At 38.8% G+C, this 27,757-nt stretch overlaps 1 protein-coding gene across 1 annotated transcript in view; it reads left to right on the top strand.

Moving 5' to 3' along the window:
- The window catches only part of LOC122798625 (TBC1 domain family member 20-like), a 381,335-nt gene that overhangs the window by 165,191 nt on the left and 188,387 nt on the right, over window positions 1-27,757 (top strand). Inside the window, exon 5 of the mRNA XM_044067711.1 lies at window positions 1,404-1,505. Coding sequence (XP_043923646.1) covers window positions 1,404-1,505 — 102 coding nt within the window. The remainder of the gene's footprint in view (window positions 1-1,403; window positions 1,506-27,757) is intronic.

Raw genomic sequence — 27,757 nt, 5'->3', positions numbered from 1 at the left:
TCATATAAGATGAAAGCCCTAAACTGTGACTGTTTTACCTTTAAATTTTTTTCTTTTGTTATTAAAGTTCCACGTTTGTTACGCTGCTGGTGTTTGGTTCTTTTGTTTTGGATTAGTATTTGTCAGTATCGGGTTTCCTACTTATTTTTGGACTCGACCCTGAATAGATATTTGTTTGGAGAGTCTTCTAGTTTTCAAGAAACTTTGATCAGTAGTTTTGTTTACTGGGGTTAGAAGGGCGAAGTGTAAGTTCACTGAAAGCTTAGCTTTTACTGCAATGTTGAAATATCATACAGAAAGCAACATTGTGGTCACTGTTTCGTGGCTGGCCTGGGTATGTTCTCATTTGCAGAACTACTGCTTGAAGTATGTTGATTGTCGAGAAAAGGAGCTCAGTGATAAAGTTAGATGCATTTACTGTAAAACTGCAGAATGCTGAAAGTGAGGCTCAGTTGGATAAGTCAGAGCAAGTTAAAATTCAGAATACAATGATGATTCATCCTATGTCCTTTTACCAGTGCTTGTTACATTCCTGGGGAATTGTTTGTTGTCTTGGAGAATAACCTTGGAGCATTAGGTATTGAAATAACATATTTTCCAGAACATGCTGAGGAAGGTGGTGATTAAGATTTCATTTTTTAAAGAATGTCTGTTGTTGAGCATGGGACTGTGTCTAGGAGGACTCATTAGTTGGTGCATTGAATGTCTTGAGATGTTTAAGGTACCTTGAGGGTTGTAGTTCTGCAGGTAGATTTAACAAGCAAACATTTGTCACCTACAAAAGATTAGACTTTATAAGTTTGTTTTTGTGCTGGACCATGAGCTGACCAATTTCTTTTTTAACGACAGAATTTGTTTTGTCTATATTGACATAAATAAAACAAATTTGCTAAAAAAATAAAAAAAGAAAAAAAAAAAAGGAAGGTCATGGTTTTTTTTTTGTTGTACCCCCCATGTCTGGTGTTAAATTTGCAGAATCTATTATAATACTTGTTGTTGGTTGTCTCTTTGGTCATCTACAGTTTTTAGGTTGAGTGCATCTATGCACATACATACCAGACATATAAAAATGTATGTACACTTTTCAGTAGTTACATATATGTGGCATGCAATTATTTGAAAATATGTACGTTTTTTTTTGGGTTACTCGGCACATAGTAAACGAGCAGCTAAGTTCTGACAGCCTCTTTAAGCGCCTAATAATTACCTTGCTGTGATATTGAAATGTTCTTGTGTCTTGATAAGCTAAAGGGATGTTTGGGATCTTGGGTCCGTCATATGCTGAAGAAATAGTAATGTTGTTTCCAAGTTTATGAACTAATAACGGAGTATTCAACCACAAAGTTATCAAGTATTTAAAAAATTACAAAACAGTTTTTTTTTTCTTTTGTTGCTTTGTGCAGGGATTTCATGGACCCAACCATGGACAGCACTAAGCATATCCTCAACTATTTGATGCCAATTTTGGAAAGAGTCAACCCTCAACTGCATGATTTTATGCAAAGGTAAACTTGCAGTTAAACATTGTATTATTTTAGGGAAAACTATTTTGTATGGGAAAAGTTGTTTTTTTTTTTTTTTTTGTATTTAAGGTGAGACCTAATCCATTTATTATTGTTCTAAAACACATTGTATTTGGTTTTGCAGTTTACTGTACTGTTGTGAAATTTGTGATGCTGTTTCATTTAGCTTTTAAAAATTGGGTCATAATGACAACTCTACTTGTAAATTTGCAGTGGTCTGTTATTTATGATACTTTGACTTTAGGCCTTGATTGAAAGGCTAACCTTCTGTGGTAGGTTGCACAGCAGATTGCGCTCTCCTACACAGCCAAGGAGGTCATAAGGTTACCTCCCAAGCAGGGTATTTGTATTTGTGTTTGTATTCCAGTGCTAACACTGCAGTGCTGCATTACAAGTATTCCTCCCCGATGCTCCTGCTGCATTATTTTTGTCTCATTTTCCTCATAAAATTTAGATTTTTCTGATAAATTCCAGACGTGTTTCATACCATTAATGTGCAGAAAAATGCATGTGGATACAAAATCTTTTCTCATAATTTTAAGTGAATTATAGTTGTTGTGTCTTTCGGCTTTTCCTGGTTAGGGGTCGCCACAGCGGAACTCCGGTCCGCTAATGATTGGTAGTTGATTTTTACATGCCGAGTTACCAGCCCTGATGCACAACCTCCACGCAGAAGATGCTCTAGCTGAGAATCGAACCGGACAGCGTCTTACTGTGAGGTGACAATGCTACCAAAGCACCACCACAGCAGTTTTAAGTGAATTGTAGTAATATTTAAAAATTGTCCCCCCCCCAAATTGTTTTTGTCTTTGTCCAGAATTTTAGAGCAAAGAAGTTGAGTGGTATGATGAGGGGGAGGTTGCTTCATTACTGGGATGTTATCCATCAGACGAGGCATTAAACGAAGTTCTCATCTACTTGACTTTATAGTAATTTAAAAGGTGGATAAGGATCCACTGACAACTAGCAAAATAATATATCACTTGCTATTGTAAACCAGTTTAATTTACTAAAAGAGATTGTCACACAATTTTTAATTTAACTTGCATTATTAAAGTCTGTAAAATTATATTAAGCAAATCCAGTATAATACAAACAGGATTACTTTTTCGATAAATTGTCCAGCCTCAGTTTCATTTCTTTTCCATCTGTTTTTAGTAAAATAAATCCATTTCATGATCTCTTCTTTTTAATTCATACCCCAGATCTTGTTATAAAGTAATTCTGTACATTTCCCCCTCCATATTTTTCACACACATTTTGCATTTATCTGAGATGGTAAGGTCCATCCTTATCAGCCATTAGCACTAAAGACAGCAGGACTTAAGTAACTTGACATCTAAAACTGTGCCAGGCTATTCGCCCTTACCCTTCACTCATAATGCTGTATGACATCTAAAACTGCACCAGGCTTCTGGCCCCTCCCCTTCACCCATCTTGCTTTACAGCATCTAAAACTTTACCAAGCTGTTGGCCTATCCCTTTCATAGTGCTGTACTTAATTTCCAAATACGCCTTGCTATTTTTAAGTGCTTGCATCTGGGAAGTGACACTTGGTTAGGTTCCTTATTGCTTTTTTTTCATACCTTTTCACTAAAACATTGCTTCTTTTTTTTTTTTTCTGTGTGCCATTAATTGCTTCTTTCCTGTCTGTGCTGTAAGTGCCAGGTCATTGTATTACGTTTTATACTTTTTTATACTTTTTGCCCAGTATTGGACTTAATGTTTCCTACATTGTACCCTTTGCCACACCTTCTTTCTAGGTGTACTGCCATTGTTTGTTTTCCTTTATATTTGCTATTTTGTTTTTCTCTTAATTAGTGGCTGATGATTAAAAAAGTAGTGTAGAACTAGTCTGTTGATTTTTTTTGTTGCTGAACGTGGCAGATGTTCTTCGTGTTTCACTGTTGCAGTCATTACATTTGGGTAATCTGCTGGCAGGTTGCCCTCAGTCGGCCTGAATTCCAAAGTCTTGGGTCCTGCGTCGGTTGCTGTCTCCTCTTCCATGACGTCAGGTCGTCAGGGGTATAAAACATGCAGCCGACTCCATTTTCTTTTGTCTTTCTTGCCACGTGGTGCCCGAAGCAGAAGCATTTCGCAAGTGCCGGTCAGCCGACTATTGAAATATTCGAGTTTGAGTTTCAGAACCGAAGTCTTCACTAAAGCTAAGTACCCTGTTGGGGAAACTTTTTTCTTGCTCCATACCGATATCAGAAAAAGTTAATAATTGTATTACTTGTGGGAAGCAAATACCGCATAAGGATTTCCATTTATACTGTATTCCTTGCCTAGGCCCTGATTACAACGTGCCTGGCTGTCAGTTTTGTGCTAGATTTAACCAACACACTATTAAACGTCGGTATATTTTTGCCTTAAAGTATTTTGGAAATGGATTTAACTACCCAGAAATGTCGTCGGATAGCAATCCGACTACCGGAGTACATAAAAAAATGCAAAGAAAAGGACAGAGAAAACCAGTCGAGATCCAAAACCAATGACGAAGCTTCTCCTAAGCCAGTCGCCGGTTCGCCGCTTTCGCAGCCCCTGATACCCGCTACCTTCGAGTCGCAGGCCTCTACCGACACCCTTGTGGAGTCTGGCATGCCACAAGATACTCAAGGTATTGGACCGACGGATGTATCTCCCTCGGATGGGTCCAGAGCTGCTGAGCAGGCACCAGCTTCTGAGGGTGTATTCAGACCTCAACATTTGTATATCAAACCGACGACAGCTGCAAAACCAAAGACAAAAGCAACTTCTAAAACTAAAAAACTGACGCATGAGCCACGTGCACAGGCCTCTATGCCTAAAAAACAGATGATCAAAATGGCTGAAGACCTTATTACCTTGATCAGGGGTACCCATCCCCCTCAAGATAAGAGGCCTAGGCAAGACACTGATTATGAATCTTCAGATCAGGTTTCTATTTCTTCTGATTCCTCTTCTAATCAGGAATTATCTATACCTCCCTATGAGGTTTCTGATGCAGAGGAGTCTATACCATCTGCTTCTCCTCCTGAGGATTATTCATTTATTCATTTGGGGAAACCTTGCAAACTTTGAGGGAGAATTTTCACTGGGAGAGTCAGGATTTCTCAGAATCAAAAAAGAGGCTCAGGGATTTCCTTCTCTCTCAGCACAGGCCTTTAGCCATTCCCCCTGTTTTATACATTGTGGATTATGTGTTTTCGGAGTCAAGCTTGACCCCTGACTTTTTACCTCCGTCTCCCAGTAAGCCTGACATGTTACAGGGTCCCTGACTTACATAAATTTTTATTTAGAAACCCTGCTGCTGATCCTGAAACTATTTCACAGGGTCCAAAGGGAGTTAAGTCCTCAACAGCAAAAAATCTACCCCCTCTGACAGAGATTCAAGGGCACTGGACAGATGGGGAAAAAAGGTTTATACATCTGCAACCTTGGCAATCAGAGCCTTAAACTGTCAATTTCACATGCTTAAGTATCAACAACATGTTATGGGATTGCTGAAACAGAAAATGATGTTGATTTCTGAATGTGCAGAAAATAAAGAATTGCAGGAATTATTGCATGCAGCTGAACCGGTTGGAAAGCATACTTTGCAGTGTGGTCGCAGGGCCGCAGTTACTGGATCTGTGATTAGGAGGCATGCCTGGCTAAAGGAACAAAATTTGCCTGATCATGTTAAAGCTAAATTGCTAGATGCACCTTTACAGCACGATACTCTGTTTGGTATTAAGGCAGAAGAGGTTTTAAAGAAAATGAAGACAAAGCTAAGTCTATGCCAACTGTTAAAGACTTCTTACAAGTGCAGCCACCAAGATTCAGTAGACACTGGCCTACAAAGAATTGGTCCTTTCCCATGTCAGACAGAGCTCAAAGGGGCAAATCCAGACGCCCTGAGGGTTCCAGATACCAGGCGTAAGATTCATACAGGTCAAAGCAATGGGGCGCTTCTACCTCCAAATCTGGAGGAGATAAAGCGCAAACCTACAGAAAACAGTCCCAATGACTTCCCTCTGCCTACAACAATCACTTATCTTTTGGCAGCACCCTTAGGGGGAAAATTAGCACTTTTTGCTCAAAACTGGCATTTAATAACCCAGGACAAGTGGGTAATAAACATAGTATCACAGGGATACAGATTCCATTTCCACACTATGCCAATGGCAAACGGTTGGCCATATCTGCCCAAAATTCAGTGGGCAGAGGCACAGAAACAGGTTACATCTCTCATGGATATGGGGGCCATTCAGCCAGTACCAGAACAGGAAAAAGGACAAGGTTTTTACTCAAGACTGTTCTTGGTACCCAGAAAGGACAAAATGGATTTATCAATTTTGCACACATACCTGGACATTCCAAAATTCAAAATGCTGACTTTGCAGCAGCTTCTGCCCATGCTGGGCAAGAATGCTTGGCTAGTGACATTAGACCTGAAAGAGGCATACCTGCATGTCCCAATAAGACAATCGTGCAGAAGATACCTCAGATTCAAGGCTGGCTTAATGTATTACCAATTCTCTGCACTGCCCTTTGGCTTATCTACTGCGCCCAGGGTCTTCACAAAGTGCCTGGCATCAGTAATTGCATTTTGCAGACAAAAAAGTATACAAATATATCCTTACTTGGGCCACTGTCTCATCCAAGCAGAGTGCAAGGACATTCTTCTTCAACACCTGGCGTTTGTGAAAAGGCTTCTAACATGCCTAGGGTACACAATAAACAAAAAGAAATCACAACTGGTACCCTCTCAAAAGACATTCCTGGGTGCAAGCTTGAATACAACTGCCCAGATGGCTTACCTCATGCCAGACAAGCAAAGGCAACTGACTACCTCCTTCAAACTGATGGTGAGAAAAACCCAGTTATCTGCAAGACAAATTCTGCAGGCTTTGGGCTTCATGGCATCCTGCATCCTACTGATTCCATATGTGAGACTGCATATGAGGAAACTTCAATGGTACCTAAAAAGTTTATGGAGTCAACATTCTCACAGTCTGGAAACAATGATTCCTCTCATACACTGTCTACAACAGGAGTTTCTATGGTGGGCAAAGGCATGTCACCAAAACATGGGAAGGGCTTTCACTCTACCCCCTGCCAGCTAAACCTTAACATCAGACGCATCAGATTATGCCTGGGGGGCCCACATGGCAGGAAGATGCATTCAGGGCATATGGACCCCAAAACAAATGCATCTACATATCAACCAGAAAGAGCTGCTAGCTGTTCAAAATGCCCTAACAGCCTTCAAGGACTTACTTCATCCAAGACAACTACTGATAAAGACGGAGAACACCACAGTCATGTGGTATATAAACAAGCAAGGGGGCACACACTCATACCCCCTTTGCAGATTAGCCATGGCACTGTGGGACACAGCTTTGACCTACCAAACACATCTCCAAACTCTTTTCCTGCCAGGAAAGCAAAATACTCTGGCAGACGATTTAAGTAGAAACCTTATGGACCCTCACGAGTGGAAACTAAATCCACAAGTCTTCAGCATGATAACAGAGAAATGGGGGAGCCCAGACATAGATCTATTTACCTCTCGTTAGAATTATCAATTGCAAAGATTCTGCACAAGGACTTATCACAGACAAGCATGGAAAGTGGACACCCTATCCTTCAGTTAGAAAAACCTATCAGTTTACGCCTTTCCTCCTCTGCCTCTTCTTCCCAAGGTCCTCCTAAAAGTCAGACAAGAGAAACCAAAGATGATACTAATTGCCCTGGACTGGCCCCGCCAATACTGGTACCCAGTCCTAAGAACTTGTCTCAATACCCAGCTTGGACCTTACTTCAAAGACCTCAACTACTGTCCCAGCAAAACAATCAGATCCTGCACAATCAACTCCAGACACTGAACCTGGCAGCATGGCTGATCATGTAGTTATACAAACAACTCCTCTCAGTAAAGCTGTGATGGATGTCATTTTGGAAGCCAGAAGGCCTAGTACTAGAAAATCTTATGCTGATAAATGGAAGAGATTCTGTGCTTGGAATCAAGCACAAGGAAATGATACAGCAGAACCAAATATTCCTCAGATATTACAATACTTAACTGAGATGCTTGACAAAGGCCTATCTTTCTCTTCAATTAAAATCCATGCCTCAGCCATTTCGGCTCATTACAATACAGAGCCACCAATCTTTTCTCATCCTTTACTAAAGCAGTATCTTAGAGGAGCCAAAAATTTAAGGCCTCCTAGAAGATCACCATTACATGCATGGGACCTCAATTATGTATTGGAAAAGCTCCCCCTGCCTCCATTTGAACCAGCTGCTACCGCTGATATAAAGTTCTTATCATGGAAAACAGCTTTGCTGCTAGCAATTACTTCAGCAAGAAGAGTTTCAGAGCCACAGGCCCTCATGGCTGTAGAGCCTTTTATCATATTTTACCCAGACAGGGTGTCTCTGAGGACAAAAACTACATTTATGCCTAAGGTGGTTTCCACTGTGGCTCTTAACCAAACAGTTAATCTGCCAACATTTTATCCAAATCCGTAGAACAAGGGGGAGAGAATTCTGCATTCCTTGGACGTACACAGACAGCTAAGATTCTACTTGAGCAGGACTAAAGCTCTAAGAAAAACTGAGCAATTACTAGTGACATATGCTGCAGGATCAGAAGGAAAGGCTATTTCAAAGCAGACAATTTCAAAGTGGATAAGCCACTGCATCCATTTCTGCTACTTACACCATGGTAAACCTGTGCCCAAGGGCATTAGGTCTCATTCCACCAGAGCTGCAGCTACTTCAGTAGCCTTTCTCAGAGGAGTACCAACCAAAGACATTCTAGAGGCTGCTACTTGGAGTTCTGTTCACACCTTTACAAAGCATGATCAGTTGCCTCTCTACTGTATGTCCAGGGCAGGCTTTGCCACCGCAGTTCTGCAGGGCCTTATAGCTGCACCTAATGCTGTTTAGCTCCAGCCTCCCAACCATAGCTTTGGGATTCTACCCAAATGTAATGACTGCAACAGTGAAACACGAAGATCATAGTACAGTTGTGTACACTTACCATAAATGTAGATGTTCGAGTGTATTCACTGTTGCAGTCCAGGTTACCCGCCCGTCATCCCCCAGTCATTCTGGAGTTTATCTTTCCTTCTCTATCTTCTACAACCTATGTGGTGTATTTGCTTGCAGATGAAGGTAAAGTTTATATTGATGCATGTATATATATTTTTATATATTTTTGCTACCTTTATGGGGCCACCTGACATCTGGGGCAAGAAAAACTAAAGAAAATGGTGTCAGCTGCATGTTTTATACCCCTGACGACCTGATGTCATGGAAGAGGAGACTGCAACCGATGCAGGACCCAAGACTTTGGAATTCAGGCCGACTGAGGGCAACCTGCTAGCAGATTACCCAAATGTAATGACTACAACAGTGAATACACTCTCACATCTACATTTATGGTAAATGTACACAACTGTACTTTTGTACTACAACTTGATACTTTTCTCTGCCTTGATTTGTCTGAATTATGTTTGTTTTTGCCCTTTTTTCAATTTGGTAGACAGTTTTTCAGTATTTATAGATGGAAAAGTGTTTAAAATATAAAACTGTGGACAAAGCATCTATCTCCAGGATAGCAGCCAGGCACTTTCAGTTCCAGGCACTCCATTCTGGGCTTACTTCAGTTCCCAGAGTTTTCACAAAATCCCTGTTCGAAGTTGCAGTGAACCAGAGGGTGTAAAAAGTCACAGTAGTTCCATCATGGTTGACTGACTCCTGGCTACTCCAGTGATGAGTGGTCAGGGGATCTGTTCTGTGTCTGCACCATTCTTGAGACATTACAGTGAACATTGCAGGGTCCCAGATGTTGCCCACTCAGAATGTTCTCATTTGTTGGGGGGATGCTGGAGATGATACTTGTGTGACATTTCTTCATACTGACAGAATCCTTCCTGTTTAGAAAACAGTCAGATCATCCTGCCTCAGGCTGTTTCTCCTTCTCTTTGTCTCAAGGTGTTGAGCATTATTGCAGCCACATTTTACAAACCTGCCAGTGACTGATTGTACTTCAGAGTACTACAGGCAACCCTGAAAGTGTAGTGATGTCTGCTTTTGGGTCCATTGTTACCATCAGGATGTCTAATACTTACAAGATTCAATTGAACTGATGAACTCTGACTGCAAACTTGAGTTTGGGCAGACCCTTTTTAGGCCCCACCCCAGTGATGGCTGTGACCACAGATGCATTCTGTCCTAAGGTGGTCTGGTCATTTTCAAGAGCAGATGGTTTAAGAAGATTGGTCCAAAATTGAGTCCAGTTTGCACATCAATGTCCATTTGACACTTATTGCAGGAATTAAGCCTGTGATTTATTAAGCTGCTTTCTGTGGTTCAGTGTTCGATTTTTTTCATTCTCCATTTGCCTACTGTGTGAATGTGAGCAAGTAATTTAACCAGATGCTGGTCCTAGTCCCAGTCTGAAAAAGATCCATGTGGATCAATGAGACATCAAGAAGAACTTGACTGAGAAGGGTTGTATCATCACTTAACGTTATCTGAGACAGACTCTGTCACTGCTGAAAAGCTTGCTGTACCTATAAGTTCAACTCAGAAGTAGACTGTGCAAATAGCCTGACTCCAAAGTGGTGCCCAGAGTAAAAGACCTTCATGTTGCTAAGCTACTTGATATTGAGATGACTCTGAAAGTAGGCATCTGTAGTCTGGACCCAGGACTTCAGGTCAACAACACCTTCAGCCCTGGAACCAAGGCCAAAGCCTGTGAGGGCTAGATGCTGAAAACATTGCCATGTGTAGAGGAGGGCTCAGGAGTTGTCCTACAGCTGACTGTAGCACTGAGTTTGATTCATTGTTGGAGGAAGACATTCACTGAGATGATTCCAGCAGACATAAGACACATCTAACTCTGAAACTGGATTGAGTGGTGAGATTAGCCAAATGGAAACATTCCATTTAATTTGGAATGAGTGCATGATCCAGAGGCTAAAAAGTCAATGTCTTTATACTTCTCCAAGCTGCTGAAAAGTAAACTGAAATATAACCACAACTGCCAGAGTTGCAACATTCAGATGAAACTCATTGCAAAACTTGCACAGATGTATACCACTGTCTACAAATGTAATAATGCTAAAGATATTATTAAAAGAAAGCCACATTTAGGGAGGGGCAAAACAAAAATTTTGGACTGCTCTAAAAAATTTTCCAGAAGAGTCCAGACCAAACTAAAATAAGATTGCATTCGACAAAGAAGACTAGAACAGTTAATGAGTTATTGCATGTTCAAGTAATTAACAATTACATTAACAATCAAGGCCAGATTCCAAAAGAGTTACTCTCAGAGCAAGTCTGCCCTGAATCCAAAAGACCTGCTCTCAGTGTAACTGACTTATTTCGGTGTAAGGTTCATCTGTAAACAGACTTGCTACATGGACCAGAATTCAAAAGACCTGCTATCGGTAAAAGTGGTCACTTGCACTGAGAGCAAGTCTTTTGAAATTGGAACCCACAAACTTCACAAATTCAGTTCCTAGGGATTAAAAAACACCTCCGAATTTAATACAATTTGAAACACAAACTGAAAAACAAAACAAAAAAACATTGTATGAACAAGCTCTCGCAGGTACTGTCAGAAGTAATTTATTTAGTGCTTTCTTCCTTCGAATGAAAGATTTCTTCAGAGTACTAAAACATTAACAGTAGCCATTTGAAATAATATTTCACATTGCCAACATAATCCTATATGAAGCTCTCACTGCAAACGTAATACACCAAATAATAATTTTCCTGTGTAGAATGCATTACAATTAAAACACAATGGAATATAAACAAGTGTTGTGATGCTTAATTTTAACTGTCTACCCTTTAATATTTACTGTTCTGTTTTTCAGAATTTTAAAGTAAGGGCCACACTGAATATTTGTTGTATTATTCCCATTAATTTCTAAGAATGCCTTTAGACTTGTACCCTTTCTAAAAACAGTTTGGGTAGCTCCCAACTTAACTTTTACTTGTGGGTGTACTGAAAAAAAATGGTCAAATTACTTTTAAAATGTTACAATTCTTTTTATTGATCTTTGAATATGTTAAAATATTACCGTTAACATTAAAGAAAAGAATATTAATCTCCATGTCCATTTTAATATTTTTACATATTAGAGTACATATTTTACATTTAGTAACAATTTTATTATAAATACACTGAAGAATGTTGTTGGATAAACCCTGTTTAAAAATGCATTAAACAGTTTGTGTTTCATGCCAGAAAATTGCTATTAGTTACCATTCTAGCGGACCTAACCACTTTACTAAACTCTTTTTCTGATGCATTGGATAGCAACTGCAGATAACTCTGCAACACTTTTCTAGTGTTTCAACTGCACCCAGAGTTATCTAAACTAAAGTAAGAATATTTTCTTGATTAACTGCACTTGTTGCTTTATACAGTGATCAGTACTATTTTTGAGCATTTTAAAGCATTTATTTAATTTTGTAGCAAAAATAGTTATTTCTCTATCTGCTGACTCTTCTAGTCTGTGTTCATCCAAATCTCAGCAGAGGGAGAATTAGTCAAGGACTTAGTTGTTAGGTGGTAGTTTGTTCTTTATTCTGTAATTGAGAGTTACTTTTGCGTTTTTTTTTTTTTTTTAACAGGAAGAAATTCCAGAATCAGACATCTTGTGGCAGAAGGTGTTTTCCTGGTCTCTCTGAGTAGGGAAGTACTGCAGGAAGCTCAATGTATGGTTATTTATTGGCTAGAGGGCGTAGGAGTCAGTTTTCAAGCTTTTTTTTTTTCTCTGTGCAGAGCTTTTCACTGGGCCACATCAGTTAGCAGTGCCCCATATAGTAGCAAACGCCTAGAAAGTAAAATTTACCTGTACAGTTAGGTTTACATCTGAAACCTGTTGAACAGTGTGGCATTGTGCAGAAATGAGGTTAGAGCAGCTAGTTTGTGCATCGATTAACGCTACCATATCCTAGCATTATATAACATCCTGACTTAACCCCCAGAACCTACTCTAGGAGACCCCTGTTAAAATCCAGCCCTTAATCCTAAACAGTCAACCCTGTTACAAGACCATACAGCATGAATATGCAATTTCCAAATATCTCTGTGGCCAGCTTGGTAGATATGGGCATCGTAAGGTAATGTAGCAGTTGCCTCGTGTTATCAGACAGTCAGCTAATCATTAAAAAAAAAAATAACACTGTACGTGAGGAGAGGTAAATAAAGAACTTCCATGGAAGTTAAAATCTCACATACAGATGAGTTTGTCAGGAATACCCGCACTACATCCCCCATACAAACCACTAGCCACACACACACAGATTGCCTTATGCTGAGGCACTTAAAAGAAACCTCCCCAAATCTCAAAGACCTTCAAAGCCACCTAATGGCAGCACAGCACCTCAGCAGTTACTAAAGTGCACACCAAAAGCAACACCAAACATTTCACATAAGCCTACACCTAATGGTCCCCAAAGTGAAAAGCCCATAAGCCAAGCATACGGTTTACCTAATACTCTTGTCATTGGGGACTGCATTGTGCAACACACAGATCCCCCACTGACCAGGTTGGACAAGGAGAGGATAATGGTTAGTTGCCTATTTAGAACCAGGATCCTCAGTATCACGCACATGGTTAAGTTACTGCACCTTGCGTACCAATATAATTGAGTCATAATACACGTGGGTGTAAAAGACCAGAGACCTACCTCATTGGTCTATATAAGAGACATAATGGATGCATTCCATATCACTGTTGCAGGTTTTTTTTTTTTTTTCTTCACATAAGAGGATCTCCTGCCAAGGATAGCCCAACATCTGGCCAGTATACCAAAGCCTTTAGATTTTATAGGCACCGTACATCAAACGTATGCTCCCTGCATAAAGGTGATGTACGGACACAAACACTCAGAACTTTTTTGCCAGCAGTCCGAACACCATTGTCCAAAGTCTGTATGAATGCTCTTCTTCTGGGCTTGTTGCCAACTGCTTCAGATAAGTGCACGACTGGGGTTTCTTTATCTTTTTCCATTATTATAGTGTACTTGTGTTCATGTCATCCAAGAAGGGAAAATGTTAGCATGGGAGGCAGATTCCTCATAATAACCTTCAAGACCAGTGTCTTTATTACTTAGGTGTTTCCCACAACCAAACACAGTGCTCCATCTGCCAAGCGTTTGTCCCTAAGACCTTTAGTAGTTTTTTATCTTTTTTTTTTTAATCCAGATACTTTGCGGTCCATTGGCTTAAGCTGTTGCCTTAGGGTGCTATGGCAGAATCCTCCTGTCCTGTGAGTCATTCCATCTGCCAAGAAGGCCAAAAAGCCTAGGCCTGATCCAGCTGCTGTCCAGCCTTCCTGGGATGCCCTTTTAGAAGTTGATGACCCTGAAGGACATCCAATTCTTGCCTTGGATTCATCTGCAGTGACCCTGTAGGAGGCTGGCATGGATATGAATTCTCACACATCCTGTGATACTTTTCCAAAGTCTGCTGATAACATTGGAGGGGAACCTCAGCTGATTATTTCTGAGGGACCAAGTGTGATTCCTCAGATTTTACTGAAGGTGGCGATTTCTACTATGATCCTCCCAAGGGTCTGAACTACCAAGAGTCCTTCAGGCAAATATACTGCTCAAGAAAAAGCCAAAAAGACTAAACATATCACCCCTTTGTTAAAGATCTCCAACATGAATGGCAGGATTTTCCTCAAGGTCTGTTTGATGCTTTAATGGCCTTGAAGCCCCCACAAAAGGTGTCAGTCCCTGCTCCTCCTTGGTTTTCCACTCCTGTTAAGAGGCCTAGGGAATGGGATTCTTCAGATGAGGACTTGGACTCTGGGGAGGAATCCCTAGCTTACTCCTTTCAAATTCTTTCCCCTGTAGACTACATTTCTGAGGAAGAGGAATTTTTGAGCCCGGATTCCTCCTTGGAAGAATTTTTGTTTGGGGATACTATTGCTCATATGATTGGGTACTTCAAATGGGATTGCTTCCTTGTCTCTGACACTCAAAAAAGTTATTATGACCTTTCACAGATGGAGTCTCTTAAGCCATCTGCTGTTCCTTCTGTTTTGGCAACCCATTTGGACATCTTTTCTACTGCCACTGTGGCTCCTGATTCTCAACCCCTAGCCTCTTAAGAAACCTGGCATGTTCTACAAGTGCCTGAAATTGCAGTTTTTTTGTGTAAGTGCCCTTCTGTTGTTCCTTCAGTCATTTCAGTTTCCTCTGATAAGCCTTATAAGCTTTTCCCGTGTACTAAAGTCCTTCCATCAGATAAGGGCAATAGAGCTATGGAAATGTTAGGTAAAAAAAAAGTAGTTACTACTGCCATCTTGTCTTTTTAGGGCTATTAATTACCAAACCAATATGACCAGGTATGTCGTGGCCCTTCTTCTCGGGTAGTTTCAGTGGTTTCTGACCTTTCTGATGGGAAGGCTTCAGCTCTTTTCCTACTAGGATCCTCTTCCTAGGTTGCCCGTCACTCCATAAAATGCTGCTATGATGTAGCTGATGCCTCTTCCAGGGCTGCTGCTCTTGGTTCTGTTATGAGGTGCTCTTCTTGGCTACAATTGCAGGCTTTACCTGATGATATTAAAGCAAAGCTTTTGGATGCTTCTGTGGATAATAAAAAATCTTTTTTGGGACAGTTGCTGCTGACCTGTTTAAGTTCCTGCAAGATAAGGTTAATGCCTTGCAGGAACTCTCACATTTTTTTTTCTCCTTTCCCCAAATTCTAGAAGAATTGCTCATCTAAGTCTGGTTTTGTCCTTTGGCAGACCTACCCACTATCCAAAGGTAAGACTGTGTCTAGGTGTATTCCCCCTGCTAAATCCATGCAAAGTCCTTTGTTTCAGAAGCCTCCTTTTCAGGACAAGCCTGCCTCCATTTGACATTTGGTCTCCTCTTCCCTCAGGCAGGTTCCCCTGTCTTTCTGCCTTTCACTGTCTCTTCCAAATTGGTATCGGATCACTTCAGATTTCTGGGTGCTGTCTGTCGAGTATTTCATGGTTTGGAAATTCCTTCCTGCATTTTCAGACATTCCACAACCTTCCTCTGGAACAGCTCCCTCATTTCCCAGAGGTTTTGCAGTCCCTTTTAGAGACGGGCACTATTCAGCCTGTTCCACCTTCCCATCTGGGAAAAGGTTAACTCCAGAATGTTTTTGGTTCCTTGGAAGGAGGGTACCTGGAGACCAATTCTGGATCTTTGTCTGCTCAACATGTTTCTCTAGGTCCCTTCTTTCCAGATGCTGTCTCTTCTGACCTTGTTTTCTTTTCTTCTTGGTTTCTCAGGGCCTCAAGGATGTATACCTTTAAATCCGCATTCACCCTCTGTTCAGGAGTTTAACTTTTCACTTTCTCTGTTTCTTCCTCCCATTTTCAGTTCTGTGCTTTGCCCTTTAGTGTTTCTACTGCCCCAAGGGTGTTCACCAGATGCCTCGCTCCTGTCATTGCTTTTTGCAGACTTTGAGGGATACATATTTTTCCTATCTCGACAAACTCCTCATTCAAGCTCCTTTACACAGCAGTCTGTTGCAAGATCAAACTGTACTACTAGTCTTTTGTATCATCTAGGGGTTCTCCATAAATAGGTTCGTAGGTAGGTACTAGGCTATCTGCCCTGGGGCCTATACAAGCGCAGCCAAAAAGGTACCCTGGCTTTTGCCACCCAAAAAAATTATTTTCCTGTGTCACTGTCGAACAGAGCCACAGAGGTGATCCCTGGGGTGAATTTCCTATTTCCCATCCAATCATCAAGATTTTTCTTGGAGTGCTATTGAGGAACTTTGTTTGATATAAATAGGTAGTTTATTCCAGAGTATGGGAAGTCTCTGGGACAGGAATCTATCCCTCCGGCATGTTCTCTTTATTCTGGTGACAAGGTTTAGGTCCCTAGGGCGTGTAGCTTGGAGGAATTGGGATTTCTTTAAGTGGACCATGTCCAACAGCTCTAGGTTTGACATAGCTTTGTATGTTAGGCAGAGATCACCTCTGAGTAGGCGATATGCGACGGAGTAAAGCTGGAGTTTTTTGAGACTTCTGTGTAGGGCATCTGTTTGAGGCCGGTAATCCTCTATGTGAGGTATTTCTGTGGCCTTTCCAGTTGTTGTAGATGTCTTGTGAGGTACATACCAAAAGGGGCATTGTACTCTATAATGGGTCTAATGAGTGATGAGTAGAGGGGAACAATGACATCTTTTTTTCTGGATGAGGAACCTTTTGTGATGAGGTGTGCCATGTAGAAGGATTTCCTGACTACTGTGGCGATGTGATTTTCAAAGGAGAGACTACTGTCCACCTGTGTCCCAAGGTCTCTTATCACACTTTCGGTGTTAAGTATACTACTGCCTATGTTGTAATTCATGGGTACAGAGTTTTTACCAATGGGGATGACAATGCACATTTTGGCATTGAGCTTGAGGCCATGGCTTTGACACCAGACATCTGTCTCAGTGAGGCCCTTTTGTAGGATGTCCACATCGTTAGGAGTTTCGATTATGGCTCCTAGTTTGCAGTCACCTGTGAACTTTCATTAGCCAAAGACCTTCTGTGTTGGCCTGTACTTTGGAGAAGTAGATACTAAACAGGAGAGGACCCAGGACTGAACCCTGTGGTACTCCACTTGTCACTGGTCTGAAGTCGGATTTGGAGTCTGCTACTTTCATAGTGTGGGTTCTGTCAGTGAGCCAGTTGGCAACCCATCTTGTGACATAGGGATTTATACCTAGCTTATTAAGTTTATCTACAATTCCAGAGTGGGGGATGGTGTCGAAAACCTTGGAAAGATCTAGATAGGCTGTGTGAACCACCTTACCCTTGTCTACGGCTTTGGTGACTGCTTCAAAGAAGTCTGTCAGGTTTAGGAGACATGATCTGCCTTTTTCAAACCAGAACTAGGTGGGGTCCAGAGTTTGGCGATTACCAATGTCTTTGTTTATAAGTTCCATGATGATATGTTCCATTGCCTTGCAGACCGGGCTCGTCAGGCTAATGGGGCGGTAGTTCCCGGGGTCCGTGGTGGCTCCCCCCATGTGGAGTGGGATAACCGTTGCTGTGCGCCATTCAGCAGGCACAAAGCCTGAGGTGAGGCTATGATTGAACATGGTACTTAGGTGGGGTACCAGTTCGTTCTTTAGTTCGTGTAGAACGCAGCCTGGGATGTTGTCTGGTCCCATGGATGCTGTGTTCTTGGCTTTGGAGAGTGTGGTTTTACCTGTGCAGCCGTGATTACAGGAACTTTGCATTCTTCCGGTATAGAGATGGGCTGTTTAGGGGGTAAGAGGGGGTAGAGTTAACGCTGAACCTATCTGCCAGGGTTTTGGCAATATCAGTTAGGTCTGTATATTTAGTGCCATTGTGCTGTAACTCAGAGCAGATCTGAGTGTTGCTATTGAGATTCTTGATGTAGCTATAGTATGCTTTGTGGTTGTCTTTAGAATCAATGGTGATTTTGTTTTCGTAACTAGCTTTGGAGGATTTTATCAGGGATCGCAGCTTCTTACTGAGGCTGACCAGGGAGCTCCTCCACTCATGGGATTTTACTCTCTTTTGCAACAGTTTCTTCCTTCTGTTGTACAGTTTGTTTATGGCAGGGAACCACCAGATTGACTTCCTTTTTTTGGAGGATAGCGTCTTGCTTCTGTTTGGGATAGCATGATCCATGCACTAATGTAAGTGCTTATAAAGTGTAATTGTGTAGGATTCAGTAGTCGTAACTGTATTATCCATCTGCATGGGTGTCATGAAGTTCACCTCTTCTGTCTTAAGAAGCATGAAGTTGGCTTTGGAGAAATTTTTTACAATGGTTTCCTTAATGGGGGGTGGGGGCAGGATGTGGCTATCTAGGGTAATTAGCTTATGGTCAGATCGGACCAATGAAGCGTTGATTTCAGGTGTGGAACACCGGTCACTCATGTTGGTAATGACTAGAGCTATGATATTGTTGCCCCTGGTGGGGGTGTGGATAAGTTGATTCAGGGCATTGGAGTTTATGAATTTCAGAAAGCGTTGAGCGAAGGAGTTGGTACATGAGTAGTTTTTTCAGTTAATGGTGGGGTAGTTGAAATCGCCCATTATTAGGGTGTTTGGTTGAACCCTAATATTTTCCAGTACATCAAGAAAAGAGGAGTGGGAATCCTTGGTCATGGTGGGTGATCTGTAGCAAGCTACAATTTGGATTGCAGTTTGCCCAGAGTTAGTTGCACTTTGATAACCTCGGCTGCATTATGCTGAGCAACTAGCCTGGAGGTGTGGATATCCTTAATGAATATGGACACACCTCTGCCTTTGGTGTTCCGGTCCAGATTACATGGCCGAAAAGTGTGGTATGAGTTATAGCCTGGTAGTGCAAGGGTGCTGTCTGGAGCCTTGAACCAGGTCTCAGTCACTGCACAGATATCGATGTTCTCCATTTTAAGGAGTGCCTTGAGTGAGTGCATTTTGAGATTTAGACTTCTAGCATTGAGTAGCATCACCCTCAGTTTTTGCTTGCCTGTTCCTGTTACGGTGATGAATTTGTCATTTGAACCTTGCCTAAAAAAGGCACTATAGGGGCGGCAAGAACCTTAGCCAGTATCCGGAATCCCAGGGGTGACAGGTGCAGGCCATCTCTGGCAAAGCATCATGGTCTGTCGACCATGTCATCTCAGGCAGACAGATACTGGATCCCTTTATAATGGCACCAGAAACTTAGCCAATTGTTGAAGTCAGTCATTTTGTCCTTGTACTGCGGCGTCATTCTGGGTGATGGCAAGATGCTACTCAGAGCTAGGGTCATACCTGCCTGGGCTACAAGATTGGAGAGTTCTTCCATGTCTCTCTTCATGTAGTCCTGGAAGGTTCATCTCAGGTCATTCACACCAACATGGACAATGACAGAGTCATATTTGTACTTGTTGTGGAGTGACCTGAGTGAGTGGGTTATGTGGCGGATCCTGGCACCCGACTGGCAGCTGACAGTAACCATCTCCTTGTTTAGCCTGGTGAGTGGGACATCAGTGTGCCTGACTATTGAGTCACCTATGACTAGTGTGTTGGGTACGTTGTTTTGCCTTATTGGCTGTGGTTGAGTGGCACACTGAGTCTGCGGGCTATATGTCATTTGGGTTGTGTTGGGGGGTGGAGGTTGCTTGCATTTCTGCTTTGGAGGTCTCTGTTGCTTGAGCAGATTATTATTGAGAGCCTCCGTGAATGTTTTTTGTGTTTCTATGTGTGGATTTTGGTGGTGTAGATTTAGTGAGACTATGTGATGAGTGTGGTGTGGTGCAAGTGAGTACCTTCTCCTCTTGACTGTCAAGTTCAGTCTTGATTGGAGAGAGCTTTACCTCCAGTTTGGCTAGATAAGTGCATCTCATAGGTTGTAGTGTTGGGTGGTAGGAGGAGAGGGTTGTCTGTGTACATGAGGCAATTTCTACATTGCCCCAAGATGCACAGATTCATCAGATAGACAGGAGAGAACACTGGGAGCTGACCCTTGGACATGCCTGAATAAAAAACTATTTTCCTCTAGATAAGTGAGGAAAGTGAGTACAAGAGCTGTTTTTCTCTAAGCAAGTGAGGAAAGTAAGTACTAAAACTGTTTTCCTCTAGGTAATGAGGAAGGTTGAGTGCTGTAGTTCTGAACAAGTGCTGATCACTAATAAGCAAATTCAAGTACTAAAACTAAGAATCTGTATCTGAACTAAACTAGTTACAGGAAAGGGGGAAACAAGTGCAAATGTGGGCTTTTAAATCAGAAAGTTGAGAGAGATGGAAAAACTGCCCAAACGGCCAATAACTACAATTTCTGGGCCAGAACCACTCCTTATGTGGTAGATAGGTTACCTAGTGCTTACCACTCCCACTGATGAACTAGAAGGCTTCCCTCCAACACAGAAAGCTCGGGGGGGGGGGGGCTCAGAAGCTTACATACAGTCCTGGATACAGCAAATCTGAATCTGGACTATAGTAGTTACAGGAAAGGTATTTTATATATATATATATATATATATATATATATATATATATATATATATATATATATATATATATATACATACAGAAAAATAGCTAAAACAGCAGTCGAAACAATTCAAATTCAGTGCAAGTAGCACACGTGAGTATGTAGCAATATTAGACCAAACAGTTTAAAAAATGCAATTAAATTAAAAATGATTAAAAACAAGTGCAGAATGAGTCTATTAGGTAGATTGAGGTAAAGAGATGGGACTGGGGGGGGGGGGTGTCCCAGATCAAATCTACAGTGGGGGCGGGCAACTGCAAAAGCCTCCAAATTTAAACAACAACACAGGAATAGGGAGGGTGGGTATGGGAAAACCAACACCTTCAGTAGAGATCTGAAAAACTATACAGTGAAGCAAAAATAACAGTGCACAACTCTGAAGTCAGCCAGCAATGATATAAAATTAGTCAAACAACAATTACCAATACACAACTCTGAAGTGCCAGAAAAATATACTCAGCTCTGTATATCTCCAGATAGTTTGAAGAGCACTCTGTCAGGACACAGGAAGGCTCCAGCAAAGATATGCATGTCAAGTAATCGGGTCTGACACCCTTCCTGGATCATATTTTTCTAGGGTGCAGGCTTCAGACTCTTCCATGTTGGCTTCTCTTCCCGCACCAAAGGTTTTGTCTCTGACCACCTTTCTTCAGGCTCTCCTTTTCCTGTCCTCTCTTATGGACAGGGAGTTTCTCACAGTTGTGGAGTTTAGGGCAGCCGCGGTGGTGCAGCAGTTAGCGTTGCCGCCTCACAGCATGAGGTTCTCCGGTTCAGTCTTCAGCTGTGGTGCCTTCTGTGCGGAGTCTGCATGTCCTCCCTGTGGTCGCGTGGGTTTTCTCCAGGTGCTCTGGTTTCCTCCCACATCCCAAAGACATGCTGTAGGTGGATTGGACACTCTAAATTGGCCCTAGGTATGAGTGCGTGCGTGTGTGCCTTCTGTGGAAGGTTGGGCTGGCAACTTGACGCTGTAAAACTCCACTGTCAATCATGAGCGGACAGGTGATCCACTGTGGTGACCCCTAACCGGGAAAAGCTGAAAGAAGAAGAAGAAGTGGAGTTTAGGGCATCCAATCTTCCCATGCTTTGTCTTGCCAGGCTTCATAAAAGGAAGCTACTATGGTACCTCAAATCAGTGTGGCTTCAATTCTCCCAGCTTCTGGAGACCCCAGTTACTTTACCTGTCTCAAACTCCAGCTTCAGTGGTGGATTCAGTAACCTCTCTCAATCTGGGGCTTCCCTTACAGACTCCAGTTCATTCTTAGGAACTGCCCTTCAGGCAAGAGATCTAGCTATCAAGTATCAAATGACTCTTCAGACAGTTTACATTCCTTCAGAGCACAATATGACAGACTCATTGAGCATGTCCAGAACACAGGCTCATGAATGGATGCTTCACAGAGATGTGTTCATGGACATTATCTATTGGTTGACTATTCCTTGGGTAGATCTTTTTGCATTCCCCTCTATAAACAGGCAACTTCCCCAATTCTTTTCAAGACGACCAAACCATTCGTCTCGGAAAGTTAACACCCTATCTTTTCCTTGGAAGGGAATGTTTCTGTATGCCCCTCCCTTCCTTTGTTGCCATGAGTTCTGCACAAAATCAAATAGGACTTCCCCCAGAATCTTGCTGGCAACTCCCTTTTGTCCCAGACAGCATTGGCTCCCCCCCTTCTTTATCACTTGGCTAAGGGCCATCACCAAGTTACCTCACCTGGTGGATCTTCCCACACAAGACAAAGGAGTCTCTTATCCATCCTCACCTGTCCACTCTTCAAGTGGCACTGTGGGTGATCGTAATGTCCAACCAACAAAACGAAAAGCCACCTCACACAAAGTTCTCAAATGCAACAAAATATTGCATTTGTTTCAACTTTCAAACAACAACTTTCAGAATACTATTACTTCTGGTTTCAACTCTTTTATTGACTAGATTTAACCTCCTTAAAACTTCTTCAAATAAAAATTACATTGTCAAAAATTTAATTTATACATTGTCAGACATGTTAAAAAAAACTAACTAACTTTTTAAAAATTTTATACTTTGTAAAAAACTTATAACTAAAAAAAAAAATATATAATATACACACTTAAAAACTAATAAAAAAATATAAAATTTAATTAACTATAAATATAAATTTGTATTATTAAATAAATTAATAAAATAAAAATGCTAATTAAATATAAAAATAAAAAAGTTTTAATTATATATATATAATATTATAAACTTTTAATTATATTATAAATATATATATATTTATAAACCCAAACATATATATATTATTAAGTATTTTTTATATATAATATTATATATATATTATTAATATATTGAAAATAATACATATATAATATTATTAATATATATATTAAAAAATAATATATGTATAAATATAATATAAAATAATGATAATTTAAAATATAACAAATAAATATAATTATATAATAATGATTAAAATTAAATTAACCAATAAGATGAACAGTATATGTTTAAATATATTATATTCAAATTATCAAGTATATATAAATTTATTATTATATAATATTAAAATAAATTAAAAAAAAATTAAATTAAAATTAAAAATATATATATATATAAATTATAAATTTAAAAATTATATTAAAATGTATAAATAAATTATTAATATATTAAAAATATTATATATATATATATTTTAATAATTATATTGTGTATATAATTTCATATATGTGTAAATTTATATGATATCATATTTATTTATTATTTATATTTGATTTTATAAATTTCATATTTTATTATGCTATTTTAATTCTCCAGCCTTTTGATGATGTTATTTTATATTGTTTTGTATATAATGTGTAATTTGATGTTTAATAATCATGTCAAATTGTATTAGATATGTGTTATTTTTATTTGATTAAATTATTATTTGATGTCTTGTGATGTGTCTTATGTCATTTAGTGTTTTATTTCCAACTTTTCCTTTTTAACATTTATATTTTACATTGCTGACATTTTTTTCACAATAAAAACATTTTACTATTACACCATAATGTCTATGTATTAACCCTGTGAAATAATTATATATATACTACATTTTTGTTAAACAATTATAATGTCCCTGTATATACATATACTCCAATGTTATTTATTATTTCACATAAATTTTTATATTTATTTGACTTCTTGTTTTTCAATTTTTTTATTTTTTTGCTCCTTTTTTCATTTAATTTTTCTTTTTTGAAAATTTTTTTTTGTCTATTTTTGAAAGTTTTTATTTTCATTGATAATTTGTCAAATTTTTTGATCCAACAATTTCTTTTTAATGTTCACTGTTTCTTTGGAACAATCATCAAAATTTGATAATAAACAATTCCATATTGTAAATTTAACTACTATCCTAATCTATCAATTTACCTGCTTAATAATTGTAAATCTATTTTTTTTTTCTTTATTTTTACTTCATTAAATATTTTTACACAAAATTTTTCTTTATATTTTTAATTTTTTAAACAAATAATATATTATTCTTATAATTTTGCATAATATTTCATATACCCCTCTCCATCTGCTCTTCCTTACCATCTGCCCCTGCTTTGTCCCTTTTCTGTAATCAGCTTTCTGATGGTCAAATGCACTTAGGTGAAAAGGTTTTAAATGTAAAAACGAATTCAAAATATGTGTTTTTTGTGTTTGTATATTTTGACATCCTATTAACTGATTATATGTCAATGACATTAATTTTAATATATTAATTTTTTTTATCTAAAATTTTATTATTTTAACTTTTTTAAAAAAATTTTCACGATATATATATATGAATAAATAACTGATATATTATCTATTCATCATTTTAGATATGTTACAAAATCTGATAAAAATAGATAGTTTTGTATGTTTCAATAACTTGTTAATTTAGACAATTTAAAACAACAATACATTAATGCCCCATAGATACAACTTCGCCATAATATTGTTGGTAATAATATTGTATATAATATATATAATTTAAATATATCAAGTATATTGGGAAGGTTATTTCAATTTTGTCTTAAAAATGTGTCTTAAATTGTGTATATAAATATATGTTATTCTAGCCAGGTAATAAGGATTAGTCTACAAATAATTATTGTTAAATAAATATATTCATTTTGTCAAATATTTTATTCATTTTTATTTTATTTTCATAACTCAAAATCCCATATACCAAAGTTTCCTAAACATCTAATTATAAAATAAAATATAACTTCCTTAAAAATACTTTTATTATTTATATTGAATATCCCATGATTATCTAATTCCACATTCATAAGGTCATTTTATTAAATTATTAAGTATTTATAACTTTTTATATATTCTGTTATTGGATGTTTTTTTTAAGTAAAATTTCGATGTTCTTTTAGTGATACCCCTAATGTACTTTGTTCTACATTTATATGATTCTACCTTCTATATTCTATGTATTACTATTTCTCTTCATGTATTTATTACTTAATATATATGTTGTACATTTATATATTATATCATCATATTTACTATCTACATAATAGTCATATATGATGTTATCATTATTTCTTCATAATTTCAATTTTTTCATTTTTTAAGTAATCTTCTTTCTTCCTTCTTTTTTTCCTTATTTTTCTTATTTATATATTTCTATTTAAAAATAAAATGTTCTTACATTCTTTCACCATCTTCAATTCTCAATATTTCATCATTCATGGGTGGGTTAAAATTATAAACTGGGTTTTGTAAACATCTCTGTCTTTTGTTTTTCTACATTTGTTGTTGAAATACACTTAAAAACTTTAAATTCAGTTCTTTGTTGAAAAATTAAGTTAAGTTTAATATAGATTCTACCATGTTGCCTTTACCTTGAAACATACTTTGAGTAAAATTAAGTCACATGTTCTACTGCAATGCTCTTTGCTCTTTTATTTAATAAATTAAACACTTTAAACTTCTTGCTTCTTATTATTACTAAATTATGATTAACTTAATTAAATAATCTTTGTCTGTATTTCTGTATTCTCGTCTATATATTATATTCTCTTATTATATTTTTTATTATATTTTTCATATTGCAATTTATATAATATATCGATATACAATCCATATAGAAATTGACTACATGACTATAGTCAGTTGCATGTTCATCACATATTATCAACACTTATAGTTCTCCCATTATTTATACCATTACTAACCCTGTCTTCATTATATTGGTATATATTAGATCCAGCAACCCATCATCATTCATATTGTCAGTCATGTTATTTATGATTTCAAATTATTGTTGTTATTTGTTTTTCATTCATTTCATAAATATATTATCATTTATTTTATGTACTTGTGGCACACGCATTATGCATTAAAAGAAATTCAATAAAAATTTATAAATGTCTTCATTACATATGATCTTGATCTTCAGGGGCTTACGGCCTTCACCGATGATGTCATAATGGTCATCATTTTTTTTTGTGAAAATATCATGAGTCCACTTGAACTGACCCAACTGCAATGTTGCCTCCGCCACAACTTTTTTTTGCTACATTGGGTGATAGGGCTTTGATTCCTTTTAGGTACCTCTTTTCTGAGGATGTACTTCAGGTTTACAGAAGGCCAAGAAACCCACTACCAGAAAATCATACATGTCCAAATAGAAAAGATTTTCTGTCAGGGGATCCTGATGATGAGAGGGGCACCAAGCAGTGGGGATTCTCTCTTATTTGTGTGATCTACTCCATGCTGGTTTGGCATATTTAGTTAAAGCTCACCTTTCGGCAGTTTCTCCTTGTCTGTCCTTGAATTCTCCTTTGGCCTCTCAGTTTCAGGTTAAACAATTTCTTAAAGGTGTCCTTAGTATCAGACCTCCCAGAAAGCCTATGCCACTTTTTTGGGAACTCAGTTTTGGACTTGAAAGATTGACTTAGGCTGCTTTTGAACCTGCTAGTTCAGCTTCATTGTAACACTGTACTTGGAAGACTGCTCTTCTTTGGCTCTTACTTCAGCCAAGAGAGTGTCTAAACTTCAGGATACCATGGCTATTCCTCCTTTTTGTAGTTTTTCACAGAGCCAAGGTGTCTCTCCAAACTAATCCTTCTATGCCCAAGGTAGTTTGAGTTCTCCACAGTCTACCAGTGAGAAGGTTCTTCATACCTTGAATGTGCATAGACAGCTTGGGTATTATTTAGATAAAACAAATGCAATTTGCAAGTCTGAGCATCTTTTTTTTCTGTTCATCCCAGGACTTTGGGTTTGGCTGTTTCCAAGCAAACTATCTCATCCTGAATATCTAAGGCCATTTCCTTTTGTTGTTCCTTTCATCTGTTAAGGCATATTCTACTAGGGTGGTTGCTCCCCTGATTCTTTTTTTTCAAAGGTTTGGACACCAGTAGGTTGCTACTTTGTCCTCTGTTCATATCTTCACTAAACATTATAAACAAATAAAATTGGATGTTAGTTTCAGGGCCAAGGCTGGTTTGCCAGGGCTATTCTGCATGGGTTTGTAGAAGCTCTTTTGTACCTTGCTCCTTCCATCTTTCTTGGATTTTGTACTCTCCCTTATGTAAAGAATATTGCAACAGTGAGGAAGGACATAGTACAGCTGTGTAAAATCTTACCATAACAGTAGATGACCTTCTCTTCACTGCTGCAGTATTCGATCCCTCCCTCCATCTGCCACTTTCCTAGCTCTTGTTCCTGTGCTTTTGTTGCCCTCCTGGCTGAGGGGCCCTTGCTTTCTCGTTCCCTCTATACATACATGTTCTGTTTTGTCCCCAAGGGTATTCTTTTCCTCCTGGGGCAAATCAGTTCTGAGTGTTTGCATCTGTATGTCACCTTTGTGCCCTACACCTTATGCAGGGAGCATATATGTGATGCGTAGTGCCTATAAAATCTAAGGGCATTGATATACTAGCTGGACACTGGGCTGACCTTGGCAAGAGCTCTCTATATGTTAAGAATACTGCAAAAGGGAAGGGAAGGACATTTACTATTATGGTAAGATTTTGGACAACTGTACTATCTCTTGGAATACGTGTCACAGATACATATGAGGCTTGCATTGAGCAGCATTCTACCTTCACCAAGGATGATGCCTCATGAATAACTGGCTTAGTTTCTGCATACACCGGAGGCCTGGGTAGAAAAGCTCCGAAACAAGGATAGAAATATATTTTTCATGATTCAGAAGAAAAATGTTTAACAGAGATTATTTACAAAGTATTTCAAAGCAAACATTCATGTTTTCAAGATATTGAGTAAAATCAAAAATATT

This window comes from Protopterus annectens, chromosome 3.part1 (assembly GCF_019279795.1).
Source record: "Protopterus annectens isolate FY-2018-M chromosome 3.part1, PAN1.0, whole genome shotgun sequence".
In the NCBI taxonomy this organism is placed as follows: Eukaryota; Metazoa; Chordata; order Ceratodontiformes; family Protopteridae; genus Protopterus; species Protopterus annectens.
The sequence above is the reverse complement of the archived record's forward strand: the minus strand, read 5'-3'. Positions and strand labels throughout refer to the sequence as shown.